Source organism: Bubalus bubalis, chromosome 12, assembly GCF_019923935.1.
Source record: "Bubalus bubalis isolate 160015118507 breed Murrah chromosome 12, NDDB_SH_1, whole genome shotgun sequence".
Lineage (NCBI taxonomy): Eukaryota > Metazoa > Chordata > Mammalia > Artiodactyla > Bovidae > Bubalus > Bubalus bubalis.
Genome location: NC_059168.1, coordinates 102,667,948 through 102,694,451, shown reverse-complemented (window position 1 = coordinate 102,694,451; position 26,504 = coordinate 102,667,948). Strand labels below are relative to the sequence as shown.

At 55.4% G+C, this 26,504-nt stretch overlaps 2 protein-coding genes across 3 annotated transcripts; one reads left to right on the top strand and one right to left on the bottom strand.

The window, feature by feature from the left end:
* Positions 1 to 290: 290 nt before the first annotated feature.
* On the top strand, positions 291 to 10,822 carry GLT6D1 (glycosyltransferase 6 domain containing 1). Its single transcript, XM_006062184.4, has 5 exons — positions 291 to 371; positions 1,435 to 1,514; positions 8,351 to 8,398; positions 9,112 to 9,249; positions 9,922 to 10,822. Exons 2-5 carry the CDS (start codon positions 1,441 to 1,443, stop codon positions 10,586 to 10,588), a joined length of 927 nt encoding a protein of 308 aa, XP_006062246.1. The 5' UTR covers positions 291 to 371; positions 1,435 to 1,440; the 3' UTR covers positions 10,589 to 10,822.
* Positions 10,823 to 21,538: 10,716 nt separating this feature from the next.
* Positions 21,539 to 26,255, bottom strand: LOC102406615 (beta-lactoglobulin-like). Of its 2 annotated transcripts, none has more exon segments than NM_001290964.1 (7): positions 21,539 to 21,721; positions 22,111 to 22,152; positions 22,367 to 22,471; positions 23,150 to 23,260; positions 24,357 to 24,430; positions 25,291 to 25,430; positions 26,099 to 26,239. In NM_001290964.1, coding segments are annotated over 6 exon segments (543 nt in total). In that variant the 5' UTR covers positions 26,195 to 26,239; the 3' UTR covers positions 21,539 to 21,721; positions 22,111 to 22,135.
* Positions 26,256 to 26,504: the final 249 nt, after the last annotated feature.

Here is a 26,504-nt window from a genome sequence, read left to right as displayed (position 1 = left end):
AAGCTTGTGCACTGCAGCTACTGAGCCCGTATGACAGACACAGCTAAGGACTCCATGCACCGCAGAGAAAGATTCCGCACGAGCAACGAAGATCTAGCATGCCACAAGTAAGACCCGATGCAACTAAATAAATAAATATTAAAAAAAATACCCTTTAGTTTTTCAAACAGGACAAAGTCCTGTCGTCCAGCAACCATGAGGAGCCCCGGGCAGCGTCATTGTGACCCAGACTTTCTGGGGCTTACATCATCAAAGGGGGTGCTGACATCACCACCCACAGAAGGCTCAATGCCACACGAGCCCACCTCGGTGTCTGGCCTGGGACTCTACAAAGAGAGACCCAAAAAGACACTTGAAAAGCATCCAAGCAGGTGAGCTGCCTTGGCGCCTGCCTCGGGAGTGTTGTCACTGAGACGCTCTGCTGGAGACTCCCTCGCCATGGTACCCTGCCCGGTGGCATTGCTTGGGTTCACGGGGGCGGGGGTGGGGGAGGCAGTGCCCCCTCGTAGGGCAGTGGAAGCCTGGCCAGTGTCCAGCTGGAGTACGACGTGACCAGCCTTTGCTGGCTTTCAAAGTAGGAGATCAAAAGAGATAGGTAGAGTACGTTTTGTCAGACGTTTGCGCTTAGCTCAGCAAATCCAGTAATCGCTATCAATTTACTGATGAGATAAAGTTCTTTCCTTCGTCTTTAAGGCCTAGTCTGTGTTGAGCACTTGCTGCACATCCCAACTCAGACCGGCCCCACTTCACGTGCTTGACAGCCACACTTGGCTACTCCTGGTCCGTGCAAGCTAAGGCCGCGTGCTGGTCAACCGGGTGCTGGCAGCGGAACCTCAGCGTCTCCATTCTGCTCAGGGCACAGCCCACAGCCCTGCAGACATGCGCACAGCGACCCCGCGGAGAACACGTGACATAAGCCCCGGCGTTGGCTAGAGCCAAAGTCTCCCTGTTAGCACCTGACGGCTTTCGTTCAGGTCGTAATCCCCGTTCCAGCGTCTGCCTGGAGAAAGCTCATTTGTGCTTAGCCTGCTGTAGTCTTGGGGCAAATGGTGCATCTTACTATCGCTGGGGGAGAAAGAGGAAAAGGTCGACTTTGGGGGCAGACGGCACCCTCGTCACGGCCTGGTTTTGCTGTCCCTGCTCTCGAGGGCAGGGTCTGTCACATGTCTTCTACGAAGCCAAGGTGGACATTGCTAAGGCCCAGGGGTATCCAAGACAGCACTCCGTCCCCAGAGGAGTGGCCAGCACTCCCAGGAGACCTTAGTGGAGCAGAGGTGTCCCTGTCTCCCCGCCCTCTCCCCAGGGCTGAGCATCCTGGGACCAGACACCTGGGTTGGCGCCCCAGTGTGTCTGAATGAGTCCACCAGTCCGTCATCGGGAGGCGGCAGAAGTTTTCAACTGTTTAAAACTGACTTCTCTCTCATTCTCCTCTAGGAGACAATGAACTGTAAAAGGAAAATGCTGCTGTTGATTCTGGGTCTTTCATTGCTCCTGTTGTTTGATCATTATTCCAGGTAAATAGAAGACCTCGGGGAATCGACGCCTGCAGTGCTTGGCAGAGCTGCTCGAAACCTCCCGAGTTTTGTCCAAAGCTGTTAATAACACTTTCGAAATGAATCAGATGTTACCTCCCCTCTCTGTGGGACCAAGCCAAGTATACTTTCATTCTTTCATTTTTAAACATCCAGCACATAGTGATCAAGCCCTGGCTGGGCCCCAGGCTCTGTCCTAGGTGCTCAAGGAGCCACGGTCATAGGGGGAGAAGGTTGCAGGGGGAGAAGGCAGAGCAAACAGAGCAGAGTGTCGGGGATAACTTTAGAGACTATTTATTTGTTTGGTTACGCTGGGTCTCAGTTGCCACACTCAGGGTCTTGGATCGTCACTGTGGCATGCAGGATCTTTAGTTTCGACAGGCAAACCCTTAGTTGTGGCAAGTAGGATATAGTTCCCTGACCTGGGATCAAACCCAGGCCCCCTGAACTGGAACCGCAGAGTCCTAGCCACTGGACCACCAGGGAAGTCCCTGGGATAGCCTATTTTACATAAATAAGGTCACCAAGAAAAACTAAAATGAAGTCATAGCACCGAGTTGCTATTTCAGACAAATTACAAGTGGTCCCAAAGTTCCATCTTGTTCTGACATAAGCAGGACAGCGTGACCTGCCCTGTGAGCCTGTGTGAGCCTGTGTGGGCCTGTGGGAGCCTGTGAGAGCCTGTGAGAGCCTGTGAGAGCCTGTGTGAGCCTGTGAGAGCCTGTGTGGGCCTGTGGGAGCCTGTGTGAGCCTGTGTGGGCCTGTGAGAGCCTGTGGGAGCCTGTGTGAGCCTGTGTGAGCCTGTGTGGGCCTGTGTGGGCCTGTGAGAGCCTGTGTGAGCCTGTGTGAGCCTGTGAGAGCCTGTGAGAGCCTGTGTGAGCCTGTGAGAGCCTGTGTGGGCCTGTGAGAGCCTGTGAGAGCCTGTGAGAGCCTGTGTGAGCCTGTGAGAGCCTGTGTGGGCCTGTGAGAGCCTGTGTGAGCCTGTGTGAGCCTGTGAGAGCCTGTGAGAGCCTGTGTGGGCCTGTGTGGGCCTGTGTGGGCCTGTGTGAGCCTGTGAGAGCCTGTGTGAGCCTGTGTGGGCCTGTGTGGGCCTGTGTGGGCCTGTGTGAGCCTGTGAGAGCCTGTGAGAGCCTGTGTGAGCCTGTGAGAGCCTCTGTGGGCCTGTGTGGGCCTGTGGGAGCCTGTGAGAGCCTGTGAGAGCCTGTGTGAGCCTGTGAGAGCCTCTGTGGGCCTGTGTGGGCCTGTGGGAGCCTGTGAGAGCCTGTGTGAGCCTGTGTGAGCCTGTGAGAGCCTGTGTGGGCCTGTGTGGGCCTGTGTGGGCCTGTGTGGGCCTGTGTGAGCCTGTGTGAGCCTGTGAGAGCCTCTGTGGGCCTGTGTGGGCCTGTGTGGGCCTGTGGGAGCCTGTGAGAGCCTGTGTGGGCCTGTGTGAGCCTGTGGGAGCCTGTGTGAGCCTGTGAGAGCCTGTGTGAGCCTGTGAGAGCCTGTGAGAGCCTGTGTGGGCCTGTGTGAGCCTGTGAGAGCCTGTGTGAGCCTGTGTGAGCCTGTGAGAGCCTGTGTGGGCCTGTGTGGGCCTGTGGGAGCCTGTGTGAGCCTGTGAGAGCCTGTGTGAGCCTGTGAGAGCCTCTGTGGGCCTGTGTGGGCCTGTGTGAGCCTGTGAGAGCCTGTGTGAGCCTGTGTGAGTCTGTGAGAGCCTGTGTGGGCCTGTGTGGGCCTGTGGGAGCCTGTGTGAGCCTGTGTGGGCCTGTGGGAGCCTGTGTGAGCCTGTGAGAGCCTGTGTAGGCCTGTGAGAGCCTGTGTGGGCCTGTGTGAGCCTGTGAGAGCCTGTGTGAGCCTGTGAGAGCCTGTGTGAGCCTGTGAGAGCCTGTGAGAGCCTGTGTGGGCCTGTGTGAGCCTGTGAGAGCCTGTGTGAGCCTGTGAGAGCCTGTGTGGGCCTGTGTGGGCCTGTGTGGGCCTGTGAGAGCCTGTGAGAGCCTGTGTGGGCCTGTGTGAGCCTGTGAGAGCCTGTGTGAGCCTGTGAGAGCCTGTGAGAGCCTGTGTGGGCCTGTGTGAGCCTGTGTGAGCCTGTGTGAGCCTGTGAGAGCCTGTGTGGGCCTGTGTGGGCCTGTGTGGGCCTGTGGGAGCCTGTGTGAGCCTGTGAGAGCCTATGTGAGCCTGTGAGAGCCTGTGAGACCCTGTGAGAGCCTGTGTGGGCCTGTGTGGGCCTGTGAGAGCCTGTGTGGGCCTGTGTGGGCCTGTGGGAGCCTGTGTGAGCCTGTGAGGGCCTGTGGGAGCCTGTGTGAGCCTGTGAGAGCCTGTGTGGGCCTGTGTGGGCCTGTGGGAGCCTGTGGGAGCCTGTGAGAGCCTATGTGAGCCTGTGAGAGCCTGTGAGAGCCTGTGTGAGCCTGTGTGAGCCTGTGAGAGCCTGTGTGAGCCTGTGAGAGCCTGTGTGAGCCTGTGAGAGCCTGTGTGAGCCTGTGTGAGCCTGTGGGAGCCTGTGAGAGCCTGTGAGAGCCTGTGTGAGCCTGTGAGAGCCTGTGAGAGCCTGTGTGAGCCTGTGAGAGCCTGTGTGAGCCTGTGTGAGCCTGTGAGAGCCTGTGTGAGCCTGTGTGAGCCTGTGGGAGCCTGTGGGAGCCTGTGAGAGCCTGTGGGAGCCTGTGAGCCTGTGTGGGCCTGTGGAGCCTGTGTGATCTGTGAGAGCCTGTGTGGGCCTGTTGGGCCTGTGAGCCTGTGGAGCCTGTGAGAGCCTATGTGAGCCTGTGAGAGCCTGTGAGAGCCTGTGTGAGCCTGTGTGAGCCTGTGAGAGCCTGTGTGAGCCTGTGAGAGCCTGTGAGAGCCTGTGTGAGCCTGTTGGAGCCTGTGGGAGCCTGTGAGAGCCTGTGAGAGCCTGTGTGAGCCTGTGAGAGCCTGTGAGAGCCTGTGGGAGCCTGTGAGAGCCTGTGAGAGCCTGTGTGAGCCTGTGAGAGCCTGTGAGAGCCTGTGTGGGCCTGTGTGGGCCTGTGAGAGCCTGTGTGGGCCTGTGTGGGCCTGTGTGAGCCTGTGTGAGCCTGTGAGAGCCTGTGTGAGCCTGTGGGAGCCTGTGTGAGCCTGTGGGAGCCTGTGAGAGCCTGTGGGAGCCTGTGGGAGCCTGTGTGAGCCTGTTGGAGCCTGTGTGAGCCTGTGAGAGCCTGTGTGAGCCTGTGAGAGCCTGTGTGAGCCTGTGTGAGCCTGTGTGAGCCTGTGAGAACCTGTGTGAGCCAGGGACGCATCTGTGCCAGCTCAGTTTCTCGTGGAGAAAAATGCAAGTTCTTCCTTCATTTGTGCCCATGTCTCGTGCGCTCCTTCATGAGCAGTGCAAACTTCCCAGATGCCATTTGAAAAGCAGTCTTATCATGAAAGACAATGTCTTTAAAAACAAAACCTTTGCAAAACGCAGATCTGATAAAAAGGCTTGTATCCAAAATATGCAAAGAACTCTTAAAACTCAACAAGGAAAAGAAAAACTTTATAAAATGGGCAAAATCTCACCCAAGAAGACAAAAAGATGGCAAGTAGGCATCTAAAAAGATGCTGGACATCATTTGTCATTAGATAATTGGGCTTCCCTGGTAGCTCAGCTGGTGAAGAATCTGCCTGCAATGCATGAGACCCTGGTTCGATTCCTGGGTCAGGCAGATCCCCTGCCTGGAGAAGGGATAGGCTACCCACTTCAGTATTCTTGGGCTTCCCTGGTGGCTCAGCTGGTTAAGAATCTGCCTGCAATGTGGGAGATCTGAGTTCGATCCCTGGGTTGGGAAGATCCCCTGGAGAAGGGAATGGCTATCCACTCCAGTATTCTGGCCTGGAGAATTCCATGGACTGTTTAGTCTATGGGGTCACGCAGAGTCGGACACAACTGAACAACTTTCACTTTCAATTGCAAATTAAGACAACGACCAGGCACCACGACACGTCTATGAGCACAGCCCTATGGTATAGCCACTTTGAAGACAGCGTGATGGTTTCTTACAAAGCTAAATATGGTCTTTCTGGTGATCCAGCTTTGGTGTTCTTAAGTATCATTAATCCACGTAGTTTGAAAGCGTATGTTCACAAACAGCCCACATAAGGTTTTATAGCAGCTTTATTCACAATGTCTAAAATCTGGAAGCAATCCAGATGTCCTGCAGTAGATGAATGGGTAAATAAACTGCGGTGCATCCAGATAAATGAATAGGATTCAACGATGAAAAGAAACAAGCTATCAAGCCAGGAAAAGATACAGAGGAAGTATCAGTACACATTGGTAAGGGAAAGAAGCCAGAAGCCAATCTGAAAAGACTACCTACTGTATGATTCCAACCACATGAAATTCTGGAAAAGGCAAAACTGCAGAGACAGTAAAGGGATCAGGGGTTTGGGGGTTTGGGGAGGAGTGGCTGGACAAGCGCCGAAGATCTGGGGGCAGTGGAACTGCTTATGGTGGACCTGTGGCACTACACCTTTTTCAAAACCCTTAGAATTTTCTAATGAAGAGTGAATTTTAACCTAGACAAATTGAACTCTCATTTAGGAAGTCGAGGGAATCCCAGGAAGGATTGCTGTATGTGACCAAAGTCATCGAACTGTATCAAACATGCCAGAAGTAAGCTCCCTGAGGGCTGAGGAAGGTGCTGAGAGAAGTCACCTTGGAAACCAGTGGAGTCTGTAGTTTGTTGTTTCTCAGCTGCTCAGTCGTGTCTGACTCCTTGTGACCCCATGGACTGCAGCACGCCAGGCTTCCCTGTCCTTCACCAACTCCTGGAATCTGCTTGAATTCATGTCCATTGAGTTGGTGGTGCCGTCCAAGCATCTTATCCTCAGTTGCCCCCTTATCTTCCTGCCATCAATCTTTTCCAGCATCAGGATCTTTTCCAATGAGTTGGCTCAGCTCTTTGGAGTCTGTAAACATAAGGGGAAGACAGCCACGCAGGGGACTGTCTCCAGTGGATAACATCACTTCCCCACAGGAGGGCAGGATGGCAGCTCTGATGCCAGCGTGCATGCATCTGGGGACGGAACAGTTGAGTGAGTGGACGGTGAGTGACTGTGCGTGGGTAATCAGGGGACAGTTAGGTGATCCCTGCGGTGATGCATTAAAGCTGGAGACACCAGTCTGCACTGACGTGTAGCTTCGTGGAGCAGGGGAGAGTTACCTGGGGAAGTATTTCCAGATACATGCCTGTGTGCCAGTTGGCACAACTACACACACGCCTTCCGTGCTTGCCCAGCTGAGAGGACCTGGAAACGAGGAGCCCACAGGAGCAGCGAGCACTCCCAGCCCCAGACCTTGGTTTCTAATATTATTCTACAAAACAAAGCAAAACCCCAAGCCAGGCTTCCTTGGAGATATGTGGCTGTTTCTAGGACGGGGGACAGAACGTATACAGGATGAGCCTGGAGCAAAGGGACAAAAGAGCCTGTGAAAGAGCTTCTAGCGGATAAAGTGGGAAGAACCTGAGCAAGAAAAGAAAGTTGTATTGGGTTATATCCCAAAGCATAAAGCAGATCTTCCTGAGTGCACATTGATATAAATAAAGGACTGAATCAACAAGTACATAGATGACAGAGAAGAGACAACATCCCGTTCATAAGAATCCCGAGTAATCGATGGAGACATTGCCCCGCAGGAGGCGGAATGTGTGGGCTGCCATAGCGATTCCCTATAAAGATTACAGTGTGGATTTTAAGTGAAGTCACTCAGTTGTGTCCGACTCATTGCAACCCCATGGACCAGGCTCCTCCGTCCATGGAGTTTTCCAGGCAAGAGTACTGGAGTGGGTTGCCCTTTCCTTCTCCAGGAGATCTTCCCAACCCAGGGATTGAACCCGGGTTTCCCGCATTGTAGGCAGATGCTTTACCGTCTGAGCCACCAGGGAACTCCTCAAAGAAGGCTTAGCGTTGAAGAATTGATATCTTTGAACTGTGGTGCTGGAGAAGACTCTTGAGAGTCCCTTGGACTGCAAGGAGATCCAACCAGTCCATCCTAAAGGAAATCAACCCTGAATATTCGCTGGAAGGATTGATGCTGAAGCTGAAGCTCCAATACTTTGGCCACCTGATGCGAAGAACTGACTCATTGGAAAAGACCCTGATGCTGGGAAAGACTAAAGACAAGGGGAGAAGGGGAGTACAGAGGATGAGATGATTGGATGGCATCACCGATTCGAAGGACATGAATTTGAGCAAGCTCCGGGTGTTGGTGATGGACGGGGAGCCTGCCTGCTATGGTCCACGGGGTTGCAAGAGTTGGACATGACGGAGTGACTTCTTCTTTTCTGCCCTCTGTTAGTGCATTAGCTGTGTGTACCATGGGTATAAGTGCAAGGACTCTGGTGTTGATCTAGGAAGAGGCAGGACGCCGGATGGTGGTCCTGCACCACTTGCTTCACTGGGCAGCGACCTGGAGACAGTGGTGGGGGGGCGCCTCCAGTAGACAGAGGGGGAGGGCTGCCTTCTGTCTGGACACAGCTCTAACCTGCTGCTAGTTTTCCCAACCACACACTCCTCCCTGCCTTCCTCCCTGGCCGTCATCTCCTTCCCCTGCACATCTCTCCCTTCCAAACCCAGGAAGATGTCTCCTCCCCAGCTGGCTGTCCCTGGTCCCAAATCAGGGCTGGACGTGCTGCGTTCAGCAGTACACTCCAAGCTCTGTGGCTCCCCTTGGCACCAACCCCTGGGGCTTCTTTAGAGCCATCTCTCTGCCCCAGGTGCCCGGGGGGTGGAGTCCAGGGCTGCGGGTCCACTGCTGTTGGACCAGCGCCTAACAGCACTTCAAGGGCTCTGCAGATACTTGTTGAATGAATGCTTGACTCATAATAACTTGGTTTTCCCTTCACATCCAGGAAAAATCAAGAAGAAGAACTTCAGCTCTCAGACTGGTTCAACCCCAGGTAAAGATGAAAATGTCTGCCTGTGAACACATCCACACACACACCCATGCACACATGCACAACAGAGGCACACACTTGCACACATGCACACAGACCCAGACCCAGACACACAGGAATTCAATCTGCGGTAATTAGGTCTTTTCTTTTTCCCCAGTCACCAAATTACAGCCATCCTGGGAGGTCCCAGTCGCTGGAGTTCATGCTGACCCGCTCCACTTGTTGGAAGCTTCCTGATTTATTGAAAATTCGATGAGCGGCTTCTCCTGATTTTGGCCTCAGCTCTCAGAGAAGAGTCCTGTCCCCTGTTGTGATTCTGGGGTACCTTGCTTCCTGATTACGTGTCATCATCCATTAGCCAATTCCCTCCTGGTTTTAGATTGTTTACCTTGCAGCTCTTGCCAGGAACGCTCCAGTGACTAACTTTGTACATATTAATACACATTCTGACATTGTCTGGTGAGTTCATCTGTGGGGTAGATTCCCAAAAGAGTCATTAAGTCAAACAAGGCAGATATTTAAATTTTTGTTTACATTATGCCTCTTTAAAAATTGAAAAAAAATTTCCACGGCATGCTCACAGCCCAGACCGCAGGAGCCACGGTGTCCGGCACGCAGAAAGGGACTCTACAAGTCTTACCTGTTATCACCGGTGCAGCCTCTGCTGCTGTCCTTGTAAAGGTACCCGTTCCACCGGTTTCTCTTTTGTTCAACAGAAGACGCCCCGATGTGATCACGACCACGAGCTGGCTTGCTCCTGTTGTCTGGGAAGGCACTTTCAGCAGAAAGGCGCTGGAAAAACACTACAGAAGGCAGAATTTCACAACAGGCTTGGCCGTCTTTGCTACTGGCAGGTAGGGGTCGCCAAGCCTGTGCCACACTTTATTTTGAAAAAATGCACACCACTGTCCATGGACCTCCCACCTCCAAAGGGCCACTCGTCGGCCTCTGTAACCACTGTTTGTGGATGGCCTGTGCAAAGCAGGACATTGTTTTTCTCTCCTTCCTTGTTGTTATTCTTGTTCAGTCGCCAAGTCCCGCCTGAGTCTTTGCAACCCCATGGACTGTAGCCTGCCCGGCTGCTCTGTCCATAGGATTTCCCAGGCAAGAATACTGCAGTGGGTTGCCATTTCCTTCTCCGGGGAATCTTCCTGACTAGGGATTGAACCTGAGTCTCCTGCATTGCAGGCAGATTCTTTACTGTGGGAGCCCTCTGTGAAGTCCTTCTCCTCCCTTAGCTGGATCATTAATATCACTTAGCTGTCTTTCCACTAATATCCAGTTAGCTCTCACACTCTTTTTTCCAACAGTCGTTCCAAAACTTCAGAGGCTTTTCTCAGACTCCCCAGCCCACTACCTCCCCCTTCTGTAACCATTGCAGCTGAAATACAGGCCCGACCTCCTGCCTTCCTCCATGGGAATTCTGCAGCATTGACCTGATGCCCCCCCATGTGGATAGTGTTTGGTGATGCCCTTCCGAAAACGTTTAGGGAGGCGAGCGTCCTCCTCTGCACTGTGTTTCGCAGGCTTGCAGATCCGTACCTGGAGCTGTTCTTGAACTCGGCAAATAAGTACTTCCTGACCGGCTACAGAGTGATCTTCTACATTATGATGGACACCTTCATCAAGCTGCCCCAGATCAAGTGGGAGCCCCTCCGACAGTTCAAAGTGTTCATCGTCACTGAGAGCAGATGGTGGGACAACGACCTCGTGCGCATGAAGAGCTTGGCCAAGCACATTATCTGGGACATCCAGGGCGAGGTCGACTTCCTTTTCAGCATGACCGTCACCCAGATCTTCCAGAACAATGTGGGCGTGGAGGTCCTGGGCGAGTTGGTGGCTCAGCTCCATGGCTGGTGGTACTTCCAGGACCGTGCGAGTTTCCCCTACGAGAGGAGGCCCAAGTCGGCAGCTTACATCCCGTCTGGCCAGGGTGATTTCTACTACGATGGTGCATTCGTGGGCGGCACACCCCTGGAGGTCCTGAACCTCGCGGAAGAGTACCTGAATGGCGTCATCCACGACCTCGGACTCAGGTTGAACAGCTCCTACGAAAAACACCTCAACAAATACTTTTTCCTCCGGAAGCCCGCCAAGCTCTTATCCCCAGAGTACAACTGGGACACCGACTTCTACCCGCCGCCCCAGGTACAGTACATCAAGGTGGCCCAGCAGTCCAAAAGGAGACACTGACTCCCCGGGACCGCAGGCCCCGCCAGCAATGGTTCCCCCTGATAGGTGGGATGTCTTCATATGTCCCAGGTTTGAGAGACACAGATGTTTATACTCACCCACAAGACATTTTTCTCCCTGCAATTTTGGGCCATCCAATTTGGCCACTGCAGGATAAAGAATAAAATGTTGCTTATTGAATGTTTAACACATGGTGATGTTAATATCTATACATTGTAGATAACCTGGACATAATTGGAGGCATAAAATGAATTTTTTTTAATGGAGAAAAGCTCTAGTTCAGAAAAAAAAAAAAAAATATATATATATATATATATACATGGACACAGAAGGGCAAAGGATGATGTGTGGAGGAGAAAATGAAACTTCATGGCTCGCAAGTCCATCGGGGGGGTTGCTTTTCAGGCTGAGGAGGCACATTGCTGTGTTTAAGCACCTGGAACCGTCTCACCCTATCTAGCTTGTGACTAGACATGCATGAACTAGAGACTTCCTACCAAATACATGTCTTTCTCTTATTGTTTACACAGAGAAGTGTCAAGTTCATTTCTAAAATCTCTCGGCATTTTACTTATTTTTGAGAAGACAGGGGCTGAGCACAGGGGTGGAGGCAGATGTCTGCCAGGTGCAGGGACGGTACCACTGGCCCGAGTCCTCGGGCAGCTGCAGGGCAGCAGGGAGATGCGATTCTGTGGCGCTCCCTTTGCACATTCGAAAGGGCTCGACATGGGCAGCTCGGAGCGCCATGAGGCTCAGGATGGGAAACCAGCCCCCATGGGTGGTGGGAATGGGGACTGACGTGGCTAGCAGAGGTTTGTTCTTGGCAGTGAGTGTGAGGGCCGGAGAATCCCATATCCTAAGGAGGCAGCCGTCTTCCTCCTCCTTCTCTTGGCTGCACTGTGAGGCACGTGGGATTTTAGGCTCCCAACCGGGGATTAAACCTGCACCTTCTGCGTGGAAAGTGTGGCGTCTTGACCTCCAGATGGCCAGGGGCGTCCCCACAGCCATTCTTCTTAATGAACCCTCTTTCCTGGGAGAGGACGCAGGCTGCGTAAGTGTGAAGGCCAGTATTGTCCTCCCCCAAATTCTCACATGGAGTCCTAGTCCCCAGGACCTCAGACCATAACCAATACGGAGAAAAGGCCTTTACAGAGATGACTGAGGCAAAATGAGGTCACTAGGAAGGGTCCTCATCCAGTAGGACCAGTGACCCTACTGGAAGGGGATTGGGGCACTGACGTGCCTAGGACAGAGGGAAGGTGAAGCGAGGACACGCCCGGGAGAGAGGCCTCCTCCACCTTGAACATCCAGCCCTCAGAGCTGGGAGAAGGGCTCTTCTGTCCTTTAAGCCCCCGTCTGTGGCAAAGTAACACAGTGCACGATCCGAAAGTCGTCACAACTGAAACACTAAAATCTTCAGAAGACTGACACTCACCTCCTGGAGTGGAAGCCAGAGGCCATGGAAAGGTAGGCGGCATGAGGCGCACACTCGCTGATGTCCAGCCCTGGAGCGAGAAGCCCTGTCCGTGCCCATGGTATGTCTACAACCCCGCCCTGGACGCCACTCATCAGGAAGCTTTCCCTAAAGAACACATGTCAAGGTCAGCTCATCCTATAGGGCTTCCCTCGTGGTGCAGTGGTAAAGAGCCTGCCTGCCAGTGCAGGAGAAGTTCGGTCCCTGGGTGGGGAAGATCCCCTGAAGGAGAGCATGGTAACCCACCCCAGCATTCTTGCCTGGAGAATCCCATGGACAGAGGAGCCTGGCGGGCTACCGTCCATCGTTGGAAAAGACTTGGACACGACTTAGCAACTCAACAACAACGACAAGCTCCTTCTACTTTTTCTGTCTCAGTTGTCACCTTTGGCTAAATCATGATGCTGTTTTCAGTGACTCATCCTTTCTTATATCACAGAGCAGCTCTTGATTTAAAAAAAAAATCTATAATATTATTTCAAAACAGAGTATGATATTCCATTAGCCACAAGCCCTACCTCACAAAGATCACTATCAGCTCTCCTAGGTCATATCTAGAGAGGGGAGGGTGTGATTTAGCTACTGTGCTGAAACCAACAAACAGACAAAAACTAACTTTTTTTCCCCCCTAACAATTTATGGAGAAGGCTAGGGGGTTTACTGAGAAGGGTTCTAAACTTCTACCTTGAAAGATATTGTGGGATCAATATGAAAGCACTGTGAATTCCTTGGTAATGAAAGATTTTTAATGCCTAGAATTTCCAGGTTCAAGAACAAACTTGTTTAAAGGACTCATGCAAACAGGTCACCCCTGAATGACATTTTCCATTTCCATCCCCCCAGCAAAAGTATGCTTCCCCACATTGTGAGTGCTGAGTTAAATTTTTTAAAAATTTTGCTAATTTGATAAGCAAACATAGAATCTTTTTCTTTGATTGCTTGGGACATCAAAGCCTATTTTATTTTATTTTTTTAATTTTTAAGCTATAGTTGCTTTATTCTAAAAATTAAAAAAAAATTTTTGGGGGGGTTATACCACAAGGCATGTTGGGGTCTCATTTCCCCAACCAGGTATGGAACCCGAGCCCTCTGCAGGAAGCCTGGTGCCTTAGCCACTGGACCACTAGGGACCACTGTCAAACCTCATTTTAAACTATAGTTATGAGCCATTATGCTGAGCACCGAAGAACTGATGCTTTTGAACTGTGGTGTTGGAGAAGACTCTTGAGAGTCCCTTGGACTGCAAGGAGATCCAACCAGTCCATTCTGAAGGAGATCAGCCCTGGGATTTCTCTGGAAGGAATGATGCTAAAGCTCAAACTCCAGTACTTTGGCCACCTCATGCGAAGAGCTGACTCATTGGAAAAGACTCTGATGCTGGGAGGAACTGGGGGCAGGAGGAGAAGGGGACGACGGAGGATGAGATGGCTGGATGGCATCACTGACTCGATGGATGTGAGTTTGAGCGAACTCTGGGAGTTGGTGATGGACAGGGAGGCCTGGCGTGCTGCGATTCATCGGGTCGCAAAGAGTCAGACACGACTGAGCGACTGAACTGAACTGAACTGAACTGAATGAGCCATTTGACCTGCAGGAGGAAATGGCAACCCACTCCAGTATTCTTACTTGGAGAATCCTGTGGACAGAGGAGCCTGGTAGGCTGGAATCCATGGGGTTTCAAAGAGTTGGACACGACCGAGGCGACTTAGCACCCATCAGTCATTTGATTTGTGCGTGTACAAATGACCAATTTTTGTCTGGCTCACTTTTCTAACATGGTGTTCCTTTTCCGCTTTCAGTGAGTTTGTGATGTGATGTAAACCCTTTGTCAAATGTGCTGAAAATACTCATTTCAAGTTGTCGTTCCTGTTTCAGTTTTGTCGATGGTGCTTTTGGGGTTCCAAAGTTTGTTTTCATAATTATATTGAGATTTGTATCCATAGGGTAGGTATCTCATCCCTTAGTTATAGATAATATAGAGCTTTCAAGATTTCTTTTCATTCAGAATTAATTTTAAGATAATGTGCAGAGTTAGATATATAACCTTATTTTTTTCCCTCAAGATATCTTGGTCATTTCTCACACACTTCTTGTTGAATGGAGTCTTCCTGCCAATGTAGGAGAAGCAGGAGGTGAGGGTTGGATCCCTGGGTCAGGAAGATCTCCTGCATTACTCTTCTATCTAAGAAGAGTAATGAGGAAGAGTAAAGAGGAAGATCAACTTGCATTACTCTTCTATCTAAAATATTTCAAAACGTTTATTCCTTCCTGTGTAGGAGTAGGAAATGGCAACGTGCTCCAGTATTTTTGCCTGGAAAATCCCAGAGGCGCCTGGCGGGTTACAGTAGTCCATGGGGTGGCCAAGAGTCAGACGCCACTGAGTGACTGAGTCAAGCGTGCGTGCACACACACACACACACACACACGTGTTGAACAAATAATACTTTTTAAGATGGGCCACTTGCATAACATATTAAGTTACTGTATGACTTGTGTTCATTTATTGACTTTATGTCCAGTTTTACTGATGCTTCATCCTGTCTCCCAGCTAAAGCCATGCATTTTCGGTCATTTTAGTTCCCTATTAGTTATGATTGAATGGTAGATCAACTTGCATTACTCTTCTATCTAAAATATTTCAAAACGTTTATTCCTTCCTGTGGCTTTTAGATTCAGGTATACAATTCGAGGGAAATATCCCACTGAAATATTGATTAAATTGCTTGAACTGTATAGGTTAGCTTAAACTTATTAAATATTTATGACATTGAAGACTTTGCAAGAATATCAAGCTTGTATTTATTCAGGTCATTTTTCTCAATGTCCCAGCGTGAGAATTTTTTTAGCATGATTTTAACGTGCCACCTGTCTTTTTCTTGCTGGGTTGCTGGTCCATAAGAAAGTTACCACGCTCTGAGCACCTGTTCACCACCCTACCCCTTGCATGAAAGGCAGGTGGGGTCTGCACAGGTGGCCGGCGGAGTCCCTGCCGCGGTGCTGTCCTAGCGCAGTGACCGTGGTGGGAGCCGCCCTCCTGAGGTGTGACCTCCCAGGAGGCCTTGCTGTTGCAGAGGGTGGAGGCAGGATCCTGCCACGCCTGCCTCTGGCATTTCCATGCAGTTAGTGCTGAGGCCCTGACCCGGCTTCCTAGGAGCCGGCCTTGCAGGCAGGTGGCCGCTGGCTCGCCTGGGATGAGGAGGGACATTCTGTCTGGGTGCTTGGAGAGGGGAGGGCGAGGCGGCCTCGGCTCCCTTCTCCGGCAGGTGCACGGGCCCGGGCTCACCTGACTATTCTGGGAGCCTGGGCTGGCACTGTGGTCACTCAGCACCCTTCTGGGCTGGGCAGGGACGGGGGTGCGGGCTCCTGGAGTCCAGAGCCCGATGGAAGTGCGGGCCGGATGGCCAGTGCCAGCCCTGCCCCGCCCAGGGTCACTTGAAGGACCCAGATGGTGGCTCCATTCACCGGACAGCAACGCTGTGTCTACTTCGGTGGGACTTGGGGGCTGCCTGCCACCCCTCCCAACACCCAGAGTGTTTTCAAGCCTGTGGGCCAGACTGGGAGAGGCTGCGGCCTCTGAGCTGTTGGTTGGCAGGACCTGGTGGCCCGCGGCGAGGGAGGGGTGGGCTCGGGGTCGGGGAGGTTCCTGGCGGGGCAGAGAGGTTCAGAAAGCCCCTCGGCCAGCCCGGGTGTGGGGGAGGGGAGGGGGGGGGGCGAGGACAGTGGGCAGGAGAGACCCGGCAGGAAGGTCTGGGGTGTGGGGGCCGAGCTAGGCTTCCTGTGGGGAGCACGGGGCTGTGGAGGGTCGAGAACAAGGTCAGACTCTAGGGCCTCCATCCGTTTGTTCTGAAGACCACCCATCAATCAAGCCCAGGGCACACAGCCACCGCGACCACCTTGTCTTCTGATGTCCAGCCCCAGGTCCGGCCACGGCCCCCTGCCCCGAGATGACCCACAAGACCCCACGACCCCACCTACTGCTCGGCTCTCCCTCCCCTTCCCGTCTGTGCCTGCAACGCTCCCTCCTCCAGGCAGCCTCCCTGGCCGAGCTCCCCTGCTCTGGGGTCCCCCTTCCCAATAAATTAGAGACTGAGCCTCAGTGGCCCCAGGTAATCCGCACAAGGGCTGAGGAATGTCTGTCTTGTTCTACCTGCATCCTGAACTCCCAGAGTGGGGCTGGCCCTCCTGCTTGTTGATCAACTAAATGATGTGGAGGGGAGGGGTACAGGGGAGAGGCTGTCTCCCACTGCCTCCTCCAGGCTGTGTGACCTTGGCCTTGTTTCTGAACCTCTCTGAGCCTCGGAGTCCGAACCTGCAGGATGGACATGGATATCTGCCCACCCACCATGTTGCAGGGCATTCGTGAGGTCTGGCAGATAAGAGATTCGTGTCGGTGCCCAATAGAGGCAGGCCATGTTTCCAGCTGCTCTGGTCTTGCTAGTGGGAGAGGACCTCCCCCCTTCCTCCTGTCCCTGTTCTTGGGGGCGCAGGGGAAGTGGCTGGAGGGCAGCACTCACCGTCCAGGTTGAAGGCGGAGGCTTCCTGCGGCTAGAACCTGGAGATGTACTCAAGATACTGCCCCAGCCACTCAAGGTCCCTGGCATTGTGCTGGCTGAATTCAGAGGGGCCAGTGCTTGGAGGCGGGGACTGGGGGCCTTTCTCAGACGAGACTCCTCCTCTCGGCTCCCTGCCAGGCCCTGCGGTTGCTGCCATGGCCGCGGCCCTGTCCCCTTGCCTGAGTGTTACCTCTAAAGCAGGACTTCTCTCTGCATGGCTGGCATGGGGTCTGTCAGGACTGGCCCCTCCAGGCCACTCCGGAGTGCATCAGGCCTCCTTGGAAGGTTACATCAGGCCTGGGCCCCTCTGGTGAGGACCCCGGAGGGTCCCCCCCTCACCTGGCCAGTCTTCAGCTCAGCCAGGCCCCTGCCCAGCACAGCCTGGCCCCCTGCCCAGCACAGCCCACACCCTACTCCATCCCCAGGGCCCTGTCTTCCCTCCGAGGCGCTTCCACCTTCTAAGCCCAATGTGACTCCATGGCGTCCATGTGCGTGGCTGCTCTGTCCTGCGCAGGGCAGCGGGCTGCAAGATGTTGTCCTTCAGCCCTGACCCGGGGCAGCCGGCACCTACCCAGGAGTGCTGCCAGGCTGGTGGTCCCGCCGCTTCCTGGCCACGGCTGTAGGCGATGAGGCTGCTGTAGTGGGGGCTGACGGAGCGCAGGAGCCTGGGGCTGCCTCCCTGGACTGCGGGGACCCTCAGCAGGTGCCCAGCTGGTTCTGCCCCATGGGCCGTGAGATGCCACCCTGAGGACGTCTCTTCCTGCCCCTAGGGCCAGCCTTGGGCATGGAGGCCCCTGCTCCCCACCCCACCCCCCTGCAGGATCCAGGCTGGAGTGGTGGGCTACTCACCGGGGCCTTGGGACTGGCCTCGGGACCCCGTGGGATGGACGGTGACCTTTAGTCCTTTGCTCACCCCCTCTCTGGGAAAGACAAGAGACCTTACCTGGAGTCACCCTCCCGGCATGGTGCCGGCCTAGGTTCTGGGGTTCCTGCATCCCCCGGGTTCTCGGACCCCTGGGCTTTGGAGGTCTCCCAGCCAGAGAAGGGGGCTGGCCCATGGCTGCCGGCATGGGGCGTGAGGGGCTTTGGCCCCCACTCCGTCCTTGGCTGGCAGTTCCAGGTCTTGGGGTGGGGGCTGGGGCCTGGCTGTGCCCGGTCACCTGGGCTTTGAGCTGAACTTAGGCTGCCCGCTCTGTGCCTCCCTACCCAGGGGGTCTTCAGTTTCTCATGGGGGAGGGGCCGTGTGCCGACAGACTCGGGGACTGCAGGGCGGCTGCGTGGTGTCTATGGCTGTGACTGTCATCCAGGCCGTGGTACATCCTTGCGGTCAGCACAGATCCTGGCCCCTGAGATCCGTCTCCCCAGTTGACCCACCAGGGCTGGAAACACAGCCCACCCAGGGCTCCCCGGCCACAGGGGCACGGGGCGGGGGTGGGGGTTGTGGGCCGCCCCTCAGGAGGGGGCTGTGTGTGCATTTCCCACCGGCCCCTCCTCATAAAGCTTTGGAGGTTCTGAAGTTTGGCCTTCGACTTTGAACCACGTGTCCCTCTGGTTCTGATCTCTGGCCTGTCCCTTGGGAGGCCCCGAGAGCTGCAGGGAACACGCTCATGTCCAGAGCAAGACGAGCTCCTTGTCCTCGTCTCGGGTCCAGATGGCATGGAGAGCGAGAGCGAGGCTTGAGGGTCAGCTGGGGAGACCAGGTGTGCATGGCTGGTGGCCAGCTGGTTGGTCAGACAGCGACCTCCTGCCTGCAGGGGTGTGGGCACAGGGCGGGTGAAGCTCCTTGGCCACGTGGTGCCCGGAGCCCCCAGTCTTGGCTCTTGGGGTCTAGTCTCAGGGGCCAAGTGCTCAGACTTTCCCCTGTGAGCGCGGCTGTGGATCGAGCTCAGCCAGTGGATCTGCTGGGCTCTTTAATAGGAAGCAACACCCAAGACTTAAATCCTTTCTGAAAAAGATGCAGAAGCTGAAAATTTAAAGAACTCTGCTGAAACAGCGAATACATCGCTAAAGAATGGCCTCTCTGAAGGCCAAAGGGAGGGGCCCCAGGCCGGAAACAGCTAGATCTGGAAAGTAGGGGGAATAGGGGCTTTCATCCAGGCGTGGGTGGGCAGTGGTGCTCCCCAGACCCCCTCCCTTCCTTCCTCCCTCCCCCTCCTCCCTCCTCAATCTGTCCCTGCTCACGTGAGTCAGAGACACCCATGAGATTCTGAGCTGGGCACTCCACCCACATGGCTCACAGGTGGCGGTCACCGTGTTTGCCCAGCCTTAGCAGACCCAGGACAGTCACAAGGCTAAGGCATCAGAGGCTAAGTGAAAAAGGGCTATAGCTGACGCATCCAGTTAACATGGGGCTGGCATGTCCTGGAGAGCGGCCTTGCCCCACAGCAGGTGACTGACAGGATGCTAACCCGATTCACCTGTAACAGTTACAGAGGCTCTGAGTCCTCCTACATTTGCAGTTTGCTAGGTTTACTGTGGTGTTGGAGAAGACTCCTGAGAGTCCCTTGGACTGCAAGGAGATCCAACCAGTCCATTCTGAAGGAGATCAGCCCTGGGTGTTCTTTGGAAGGAATGATGCTGAAGCTGAAACTCCAGTACTTTGGCTACCTCATGCGAAGAGCTGACTCATTGGAAAAGACTCTGATGCTGGGAGGAATTGGGGGCAGGAGGAGAAGGGGACGACAGAGGATGAGATGGCTGGATGGCATCACTGACTCGATGGACGTGAGCCTGAGTGAACTCCGGGAGTTGGTGATGGACAGGGAGGCCTGGTGTGCTGCAATTCATGGGGTCGCAAAGAGTCAGACACGACTGACAGACTGAACTGAGGTTAAGATGCAGGCAGGCAGGGGACTTCCCTGGTGGTCCAGTGGTTAAGAATCTGCCTTCCAGGCTAGGGGATGGGGTTTGATCCCTGGTCAGGGAACAAAGATCCCACATCTAAGCCTGCATGACGCAGCTACTGAGCTCATGCATTCTAGAGACTGAGCTCCGCAATGAGAGAAGTTCTCATACTGCAACTAGAGAGAAAGCCTGCGTGCTGAACTGCAACGAAGAGCCAGCACAGCCAAAAAATGAAAACAAAATACATATATACACATAAAAGAAAGATGTAGGTGGTAAAAGCAGGATGGTTGAGCCTCTGGGATGAAACTTCCCACCAAGGTTTGTGTCCAGTTTGGACCAATTAATTCCAGGGTGTGGTCAGATAATACTAAGTGGCCTCGGATGACACCGAGCGGCTGTCCTGGGGACATGCAGGAGTGTCTTCCCTCTTGAGGGGCAAATAGGCATTAAATCCAGATTCAAAGCGAGAAAACCTTCGAGAGCTGTGTGTCTTTAGGTTCAAAAGGACCAGCTCAGTCTGGTGAACCTCAGTGTCCTGTGGATGTCCGCTTGCTCCTGAGAAGTCATTGATCTCTCTCTTTGATCAGGACGATGGGAAGACTGTGAGCACCCTGGAGGCGGGGCCGCCCCCGTGTGTCTGGTGACTCGTGGATGAAGGCTGGCACCCTGAAGCCCCTGAGGCCTGGGGAGGAGGCTGTCCATCGCTCTGGATGTTCAGAAGTTACAGCAGTGAAGTCACAAAATAGACCTCAGTTTTTTTTTAAGATAATGAGTCATGAAAAGCAGCACTACGCGGCTGTCTGCAGGAGTGTGGGTCACGGGGCCCGGGAGTTCTGAAGCGGGAGGGTGTTCCCAGGTCACAGACCCCCACCACCTCCTGCAGGCCGGGAAGCTCAGAGGCACAGGGGCTTTTTCTTGGAGCAGCTTTGGTAATTAAGTGGGACACAGATAGTAACACGGGCTTCCCTGGTGGTGCAGTGGTAAAGAATCCGCCTGCCAATGCAGGAGACGCGGGTTCGAGCCCTGGGTTGGGAGGATCCCCTGGAGGAGGAAATGGCTATCCACTCCAGTATTCTTGTCTGGAGAATTCTGTGGACAGAAGGAGCCTGGAGGGCTATAGTCCATGGGTCACAGAGTCAGATAACGACTGAGTGTGACTGAGCACTCGCGTATGTATATAAACATGAGTATATACACTGTGTTATGTGTGAATTATTCTTATTATCTAAAAAATCCCCACGTTGCTGTATACCTCTTTTCCATTCAGTTCAGTTCAGTTCAGTCGCCTAGTCGTGTCCGACTCTTTGCGACCCCATGGACCGCGCAGCCTGCCAGGCCTCTCTGTCCATCACCAATTCCTGGAGTCTACCCAAACCCATGTCCGTTTTGTCGGTGACACCATCCAACCATCTCATCCTCTGTCATCCACTTCTCCTCCTGCCCTCAATCTTTCCCAGTATCAGGGTCCTTTCAAATGAGTCAGCTCTCCGCATCATGTGGCCAAAGTATTGGAGTTTCAGCTTCAACATCAGTCCTTCCAATAAACACCCAGGACTGATCTCCTTTAGGATGGACTGGCTGGATCTCCTTGCTGTGTGTGCAGAACAAGTCCCCTTCCAACCATGACCTCTTTTGCCCAGCTCCTGTATCTTGGGGAAATCTCTTTATTTCATTTTAGCACAGAAAAGATCAGTGCGTTTTGGGTACATGAAGTTTGATACCGACCGTAGTCGCTGGATTCATAAAAGGGCATAATTTGATCCATGAGCAACTTGAGTTTTCATATCAATATTTATTAGATTAAGAGACAGCCATTTTCCACTTCCTGTCCTTGGTCGAGTTTGGGTGTTGACTGAACACTCCAAGTTAACTGGCAGATGTCTCTACCGAGTCCCTACCTGGTTCCTGAAAGTTTCAAAAAGCCGCAGTGATGTGTGTGGGCCCCCAGATGTCACAAGACTGTGATGCAGACGCCCTGGATCCCAGCCCTGCCATCATCCTCTGAGCCAGACCACTCCCCACCCTGTCCCGGGCCTTCTCCACCCCCTGCCCGTCGTCCAGGAAAGACTCAGAAGGGAGAGCACGGGTTTACGCCTTTATTGCTGAAGGAGGAGCGGCCCCGAGCAGGAGGCCCCAGGAGGGGCCTGGAGGGGCCTGGGTCCCAGGAGGGGTGATTGTGGTCCCGGTTCCTCCTGGTCCCCTGATGGGGGAGGCGGGGGTGACGTCGTCTGTCCCCAGAGGGGCCAAGGCTCCCCGGCCCTGAAATGGACATGGGGCTCCCCTGTGATTCCTGGGGCACCTGCCAGACCCTTGCCAGCCTCTCCGTGGCTGGGGGCTCAGGATGGCCCCTCCTCGGGAGAAGGACCCCCCTAGTCTCCCCCTTAGGTGCCCACTTCCTGAGCCTCCACCTTGGCCCTTAGGTCTGCCAGGAAGGAGGTAGAGGAGGTCAGCGTGTGAGTGAGGCCAGGACACAGGTCACCCCACAAGAGCGGGCATGCAGCCAGCCAGCTCTGTAGTCTCCAGGAGGGACCCCAGCTTCCAGCCATTCCTACGGGGGGACCCCAGGGCCTAATGGGGGATCCTGGGCCCCACCAAGACCCCCCACCCCATGTGTGTGCCCAGGACGTGGGGCAGGGCAGGCAGCTTACCCCAGAGGCGCTGTCAGGGGCTCACCTAGACGTGGCACTGCTCTGTGGGGGAGGGAGAGTCGTGGGGGGGTGGTCAGGATGGGACTGGACACTCTGGGACAGAGGGAGCTGGGGAGGGGAGGGGGCCACCTTGGGGCCCTGCACCCCGTCTCCATCCTCCCGGGAGGCCTGGGGAGCTGGGGGTCACCATGGGAGGAGGTTGTCCTGGGCCGGGTGGCTTCCTGCCCCGGGAGCAGGGTGGGGCCTGGGTGCTCACCCTCCAGCTGGGTCGGGTTGAAGGAGAGCCGGATGTGCATAGGCAGGGCCTTGAGGGCTTTGTCAAATTTCTCCAGGGCCTCGTCGTCCACCTCCGGGGTCCTGACTGTGGGGCCGGGACGGGGTCAGCCCCTGCTGCCCAGGGTGGTCTGCAGGTCTGCCCTTGGCCTCCAGCACACCTGCCCTTCCCCCTTGGCCCAGTTCCCTCCCCTTCCTCCCAGGGCAATGCAGTGGGTCTGCAGGGTCACAGGGGGAAAGCCTGCCCCCCACCTCTGGCTGTCCGGGTCCCTTCCTCCCCCTGGGCCAGCTGACACAGCCAGGAGCCTCCACTCTCCGATGCCCACGCCCGCCTGGCACAGGGGCCCTGAAGACGCCCAGGGGCACTGCTACGGCACAGAAAACGTCACCTGCCATTTGTTTTCAGGACGTGACAGTTGAAAGATGGCTTTCTGCCTGAGTTCTTATTTGGTGAAATAATTGAAACTCCCCCATAACAAAGGCTGTTAGATTCATAGTGACTGCCGGCTCCATCGTGATGGTCACATCAGAGTGCTGCAGCCCACCTGTCTCCCAGCCTGTTTGTCTGGCCCCCGTCCCCAGTCACCCACAGGCCCAGAGGACACCGGCTCCCGGTATGTGACCACTCTCTCCTGGCGGGACTCGGGGCCCCCCCATCCCTCCTCCTCCTGGGAATCAAGCTCCCTGCTCCCATCGTCCCCCCCCCGCCCTGTTGCAGCGAGGACCACACAGCTGGTCTCCCTGGGCAGCCAGGGTTGGCACCCACCCAGGCACTGGCAGGCCAGGCTTTGCTCGGGCTCAGCACTGTTCTCCATGCAGAAGAGCAGGTACTTTTTGTAGTCGGTGTCCAGCACAAGGACTTTGTTCTCGTTCAAGGCTGGAAGAGATCAAGACGGGAGGAAAGTGAGTTCCAGCAGGAGGGGGGGTTGCTGGTCAGCCCCCAGCACCCCCCATGACCAGTGGGGCTCCCCCGGGGTCACCACTCAGCGAGGACGGGGTGGGGAGGGCATCTGGCATCCCCCAGCCCCAAAATGGTGCGGCCCCTTCCCTGCTGCCACTGCCAGGCACATGGGGCCCAGGAAGCCCTCACTCTGGAAGCCCAACTCTGGATCTGCCAGGGACCCTCCACCACCTTCTGGACTTGGGAACACTCACCACTCAGTCTGAGGCTGCCCTCCCCCAGGAACCAGAGTGGTCAAGAAATAGGGCTTCCCCCGATCTCGGGTGGGGCTGGACACTGCCCAGCAAGGGAAGAGGGGTGCGTCCTGAGGACAGGGGCATTGTTGGGGGGTAGCGCTGAGTGGGGGCAGCTGGGGCTCACCCTGACCGAGACCAGCGGGTGGCCCTGGCTGCCCTGCAGTGTCTGGGCAGCTTGGGGGCAGGACCAGCATCCAAACCCTGTGCAGCCGGATGGCACTGGAGACCCTGGGCTGGGCACCCTGGCATCTGTCAGTGCAGGGCCTCCAGTCAGAGTGAGTCCTGAGGGGGCCAAGGCGGAAGGGCAGGCCCTGATGGAACCCCAACCCCACCTCGAAGCTTTCTCATCTCGGATTTAGGACGAACAAGTGAATGAGTGAGGGCGGACAGAGTTCGTCTCCAGGAGATGAAGGAGCCGTGGGGTGGGCTGGGGTCGTGGGGCACCTGGACCACTGGAGCGGGCAGCGGCTCTTGGTTACCCCTGGGAGGGCACAGGTACCTCCTGAGCTCAGCCTGAGGGCCCCAAGCACCACCCCACCCTCAGCAAAGAGAGCTCGGGTGTCACCCTGGGGGGTCAGACCCGTCCAGCCGGGACCTGCCCATGGCCACTGGCCCCAAGGCCCCAGGCAGGTGGCAGGGAGGCCAGGGAAGCGGGTGTCACGGCAGTGTCTTCATCACCACCAGCCCCTTAGGATCCCGGGGCCTGACGCCAGCCCCCTGCACCTGCCCACAGTCCCCGGGGGGTGGTGGGCCTCCCCCAGGGACCTGGCACTCACCGTCGATCTTGAACACGGCAGGGATCTTGGTTTTTTCTGCAATGATCTTCTTCTGAGCACACTCACCATTCTCCCTGAAAGACAGCTTCTTTCTGAGCCATGGGCATGGACCATTTTCATCAGGATGAACTGAGGGCCAGGGGCAGAAGCCGGCCCCAGGAGGGGCTGGAGGCGGGTGGCGTGGGCATAGGGGCTGGCTGGCCAACCGGCCTTGGCTGCACTCACTGTCACCTCTCGGGCCACAGATGACCGGGTGGATGGGCCAGGAGAAGTCAGATGGAGCCAGGGAGAAGAGGTCGGGGAGAGCCTTGACCACAGGCACCCCCAAAAGGCAGTCCTGGGGTTCAGGTCCCCATCTCTGCCCCCACACCCACCCAGCTCTCTCCTGCACTCTGACCCCCGTCTGAGGGTGGACAGGGCTGGTAGTGGGAACTGCCTGGGCCCCGAGGACCCCGGTCTGCAGCTGCCCAGCGGCCTTCACACGGGCCTCTCCCCACCCCACTTTGTTTCCATGACATCTTGTTCATTTTAGATATTGAGGTGTTCAGACTAGAAATGATGAAAATGTCTCTCTGTTGCTCAAGTGCATTTGTAATCCTCAAACTAACAGCGAATTCAGAATACCTGCCTTATTGTATGTATCTTTCCCATGCATTTCCACTTCAGTGGATTTTATCTCCCCTTCCAAGTTAACAAAAATGATGTTTTATGTTCATTTGTTTGATGATGTTCTGAAACATCAAATTAATAAAAGTTGAAAAAAAAAGAAAGAAGAAGCCCTGGATAGGCAGCCTTGGGTGGACCTCCAGGGATACCAGGAAACTCCGAGCCCCGTTCCCTGGCCCTGGGGCCCTGGGTCCCTCCTGCACCCCACCCTGGGGGGGTCCATAGCCCTGGGGAGTGGGGGTTCCATGTTTTGGGGGGGGACGCCCACCATTTCTGCAGCAGGATCTCCAGGTCGCCCTCAGGGGTGGGCTTCAGCTCCTCCACATACACTCTCAGGGGGGCACTCTGGGCGTCCAGCAGGGAGATGTCGCTGGCCGCCATGGCCAAGGAGTACCAAGTCCCCGCCACCTGGGGAGGACCTTGAGCTGCACTCCAGGGGCGGGAAGGGGCCCCCAGCCCCACAGTGGGCTCTCTGTCCCACCCAGGCCTGGGCAGCCCTGAGATGCTCCCCCCAACTCTGCACCCTGAGGAATGCTCTCCCCAGACTCACTCTGAGCCCAAAGAGGGACCCAGATGAGCCCCCGCACACGTGGCAATGTTTGGATCTTGGGGAGACATGGCTGGAGGTGGGGAAAATTTGAGGGGCAGAGTGACTCTTTTAGGGGCTGAACTGTGTCCCATTAACCCCCAGAACCTCAACACATGACTGGAGACACGGCCTTTAACGAGATGACAAAGGTCACGTGAGGCTGTGTGGGCGGGCGTGGATCCAGCAGGCCTGGTGACCTCACAGGAAGAGGAAATCAGGGCACACAGAGGACGCAGGGAGAAGACGGCCGTCTGCTCCCCGGAGAGCAGCCGTAGGAGAAGGCAGCCCGGCCGACACCCGGATTGCGGGCTTCCAGCCTCCAGAATGCAAGACACTAAACACCTGGTTGAAGCTGCCCCTGCGGGGGATTTGTCAGGCGGCCCTAGCTGACTGATGGGAACCCCAGACGTCACAGCCTCCCTTGGTCTCTGAGGCCCAGCTCCCCTGCCCACCCTGCAACTCACCACCCACCCGGCCACCCTCGAACCTTCTGGATGTCCAGGCCCTTCATGGTCTGGGTGACGATGATGGCCTGGGCGCCACAGGCAAGGGCCAGGCCCAGGGCAAGCAGGAGGCACTTCATGGCTGCAGCCGGGGTCGCACTTCTGAGCTCTGCAGGGAGTGGAGGGCTGAGACAGAGGGCTCGGGGCCTTATACAGGAGGAGGGCCAGCCAGCCAGCCCGGGCCGGGCCCCCAGCCACGCGGTTCCCCGAATCCCCCCTGGCCCATCCTCGGGCCCTGGGGTTGCTTCCTCTATGAGGACAATAGGAGGCCTTCTTCCATCCGAGGCCAAGCAGGAAGGCCCCCTCTGGGCCTGGACGGTTCCTGGTAGGCCCTAGAAGTGGGGGCGGTGGGGGGGGTGTCTGGGCTCTGGGTCCAGGCTGGCTGCCAGC